The sequence below is a fragment of the Eimeria acervulina genome, genomic scaffold, assembly GCF_000499425.1.
Source record: "Eimeria acervulina Houghton genomic scaffold, Eah_scaff1059, whole genome shotgun sequence".
Lineage (NCBI taxonomy): Eukaryota > Apicomplexa > Conoidasida > Eucoccidiorida > Eimeriidae > Eimeria > Eimeria acervulina.
In genome coordinates this window covers 7674-10879 of record NW_013549449.1, presented here as the reverse complement: position 1 = coordinate 10879, position 3206 = coordinate 7674, and the positions used below count along the sequence as shown (strand labels likewise).

General features: G+C 46.7%; 1 protein-coding gene across 1 annotated transcript; it reads right to left on the bottom strand.

Moving 5' to 3' along the window:
• Positions 1 to 1561: 1561 nt before the first annotated feature.
• On the bottom strand, positions 1562 to 1819 carry EAH_00054760 (hypothetical protein; the record flags this gene model as incomplete). The annotated part of the gene is made up of 1 exon (XM_013393920.1): positions 1562 to 1819. The coding sequence occupies one exon, from the start codon at positions 1817 to 1819 to the stop codon at positions 1562 to 1564; it is 258 nt and encodes an 85-aa protein (XP_013249374.1).
• Between the last annotated feature and the right edge of the window lie 1387 nt (positions 1820 to 3206).

Sequence of the window (3206 nt, the reverse complement as noted above, 5' to 3'; positions counted from 1 at the left end):
CGCTGCAGCAAATGGCGAAGAGGCGACTGCAGCAGCACTGCAGCAATTGGAGTGTATAGGCAGGTTTGTTAATATAATTATAATAATAATAATAATAATAATAATAATAATAATAATAATAATAGATAATAGATAATAATAATAATAATAATAATAGATAATAGCTAATACTAATAATAGTAATAATAATAATAATAATAATAATAGATAATAGATAATAATAGTAATAATAATAATAATAATATTTTATTTTTTATCTTTTTCTTGTCTCCTTCTTCTCTGTACAACGTAGTAGAGACTAGCTTATTTCTTCTTTTAAAAATATATGGTTTAGGGTTTAGGCTTTGGGGTTTAGGGTTTAGGGTTTGGGGTTTAGGGTTTAGGGTTTAGGGTTTAGCTGAGAGGGTAGTGGGCTCTTTGATGAGGCTTAGGTACTGCTTAGCAGACACTCCACGCTGTGCAGCAGCAGCAACTGCAGCAACAGAAATAGCAACAGCAGCTGCAGCAGCAGCAACAGCAGCAACAGCAGCGCCTGCAGTAACAGCAGCAGGAGCAGCAGCAGCAGCAGCAGCAGCAACAGCAATAGCAACAGCAGCAGCAGCAGCAGCGACAGCCGACCAGCAGTAACAGCAGCAGCAGCCACGGTCGCAACAGCAGCAGCAGCAACAACAGTTGTTTGTTTATGTTTGTTCTGCTGCAGCTTTGGTGCAGCAGCAGCAGCACTGGAGTTGTTGGTTCAGCGGGGCTTGGAGGTGCTGCAGGGGCATGATAAAGTGCTGACGGGTGTTTAACAAACCCTAAACCCTAAACCCTAAACCCTAAGCCCTAAACCCTAAACTCTTAGCCGTGATGAACCCTTGCTTTTAAGGTGCTGCATGCAGCAGTATGCATGCATGCAGTGATTAGGGTTTAGAGTTTTTGTGCTGCTGCTGTCTGCAGCAAATGGATTGAAGAGACTGTGGGGTGCTGTCGCTCAATACGGAGACCCAGTGCAGCAACTCTACAAGTCAGGCTGCTGCTGTTGCTGTTGCTGCTGCTGCTGTTGCTGTTGCCGCTGCTGCTGTTGCTGTTGGTGCTGCTGCTGCTGCCGATGGTGGTGCTGTTGTAGCTGATGGTGGTGCTGTTGCTGATGCAGTTGCCGCTGCAGTTACTGCTGCTGCTGATGTTGGTGCTGCTGCTGCTGCAGTTGTTGCTGCTTCTGGAGATGTTGCTGCTGCTGCTGGATCGGGTGTTATTTTATCCTTGGTTTCATATTATTTATTTTTATTTATTTTTATTTATTTATTTTTATTTATATTTATTTATTTATTTATTTTTATTTGATATCCAGTTTGCTGTTTTATTTGTTTTGTTTTACGTTGTTATTTATATCTTAAATTTATGTGTATTTATGTACTTGTGTTTATTTATTTATTAATATTTATTAATATTTATTATTTATTTAATTATATTTATTTAATTATATTTATTTATTTATTTATTTGTGCTTTCAGTTTAATCGAGAGGTTTGGCTTTGATGTTGGGGCCTTCCGCTTCTTCAGGGTATTCGCACCCCGCCTTGTTAGTCATTTGCTGCTGCTGCTGTTGCTGCTGCTGTTGCTGCTGCTGCTGTTGCTGCTGCTGTTGCTGTTGCTTCTGTTGCTGCTGCTGCTGTTGCTGCTGCTGCTGCTGTTGGTGGCGCTGGTGCTGCTGCTGTTGCTGCTGCTGCTGCTGTTGGTGGTGGTGCTGCTGCTGCTGTTGCTGTTGGTGCTGCTGGTGCTGCTGTTGGTCGTGCTGCTGCTGCTGCTGTTGGTCGTGCTGCTGCTGTTGCTGCTGGCATTTTTGCGGTTGTCTACTGTGCGTTTGTTGCTGCTGCTGCTGTTTGCTGCTGTTGTTGCTGCTGCTGCTTTTGCTGTTGCTGCTCCTGTTATTGTTTTTGTTTTTGCTGCTGCTGCTGTTGCACTTGCTGCTGGTTTTGCTGCTGCTTTATGCGTGTGTCTGCTATGAATTATGCTGTGGTGTTGCTGCAGACGCAGCAGCAGCAGAAGTTGCTGCGGAGTTTGCTGCTGCAGCTGCGGTCTTCACTTGCTGCTGCTGCTCTCGATGCTGAAGCAAATACTCGCACATTAAGAAGCCTCATTACTGTAGATAAAGCCCTACTAGGTGTGCATGCATGCATTGTTAGTTCAGGGTGTATGCATGCATGTGCGCATGCATGCATGCATACATGCATGCGTTGTTCGTTTGGGGTGTATGCATGCATGCATGCGTGCATTGTTCGTTTGGGGTGTATGTATGCATGCATGCATTGTTAGTTCAGGGTATATGCATGCATGCATGCATGCATGCATGCATGCACACCACAGCCAAAGCCCCAAAGGCGCATGCATGCGTGTTAGGGTTTTTGTGTTTGTTGTTGTTAATTTTGTAGCGCTTGGCGACTGCAGCAAAATAAACAGCAGCGCTGCTGAGAGGCTGCGAGAGTGGCGGCAGCTATTTCTGCTGCACAGCACTGTGAGCTTCCTGCTGCTGCTGCTGTTGCTGCTGCAGCTTCTGCTGTTGTTGCTGCTGCTGCTTTTGTTGTTTTTGCTGTTGCTGCTGGTGTTGTTGCTGCTGTTGCTGCTGCTGTTGGTGCTGCTGCTGTTGTTGCTGCTGCTGCTGTTGGTGCTGCTAGTATTTGTGCACTTGGGGATGCCGTTGCTGCTGTTGGTGCCGCAGCTGCTGTTGCTGCTGTTGCTGCTGTTGCTGCTGCAGCTGCTGCAGCAGCAGCAGCAGCAGCAGCAATTCTGCAGTGTGTGTTGTTTGATTTGGCGTTTGCGGATTTCTGCTGCGCTTACATGCAACAAGGCGCAGCAAACTCACCACCACTGCTGTTGCTGCTGCTGCTGCTGTTGCTGCTGCTGTTGCTGCTGCAGCGCAAGCGACTGGAATGTCTAGCTGCAGAGTTTGTTGGGTTGTCTGTTGAAGTGCTGCTGCGGTGGGATCGGCAGCAGGAAGAAACGAGAAAAGAAGACGGCACTCAAGAGCAAGACCGTAAGCTGCTGCTGCTGCTGCTGCTGCTGCTGCTGCTGCTAGTTCTGCTGCTGCTGCTGCTTGTGCTGTTGTTTCTGCTGCTGCTGCTGCTTGTGCTGCTGCTGCATGTGCTGGTGCTGCTTGTGCTGTTAGTGTTGCTGTTGTTGCTGCTTTTGTTTATGGTTGTGGTGCTGCTGCTGCGCTCCCTGTTGAGC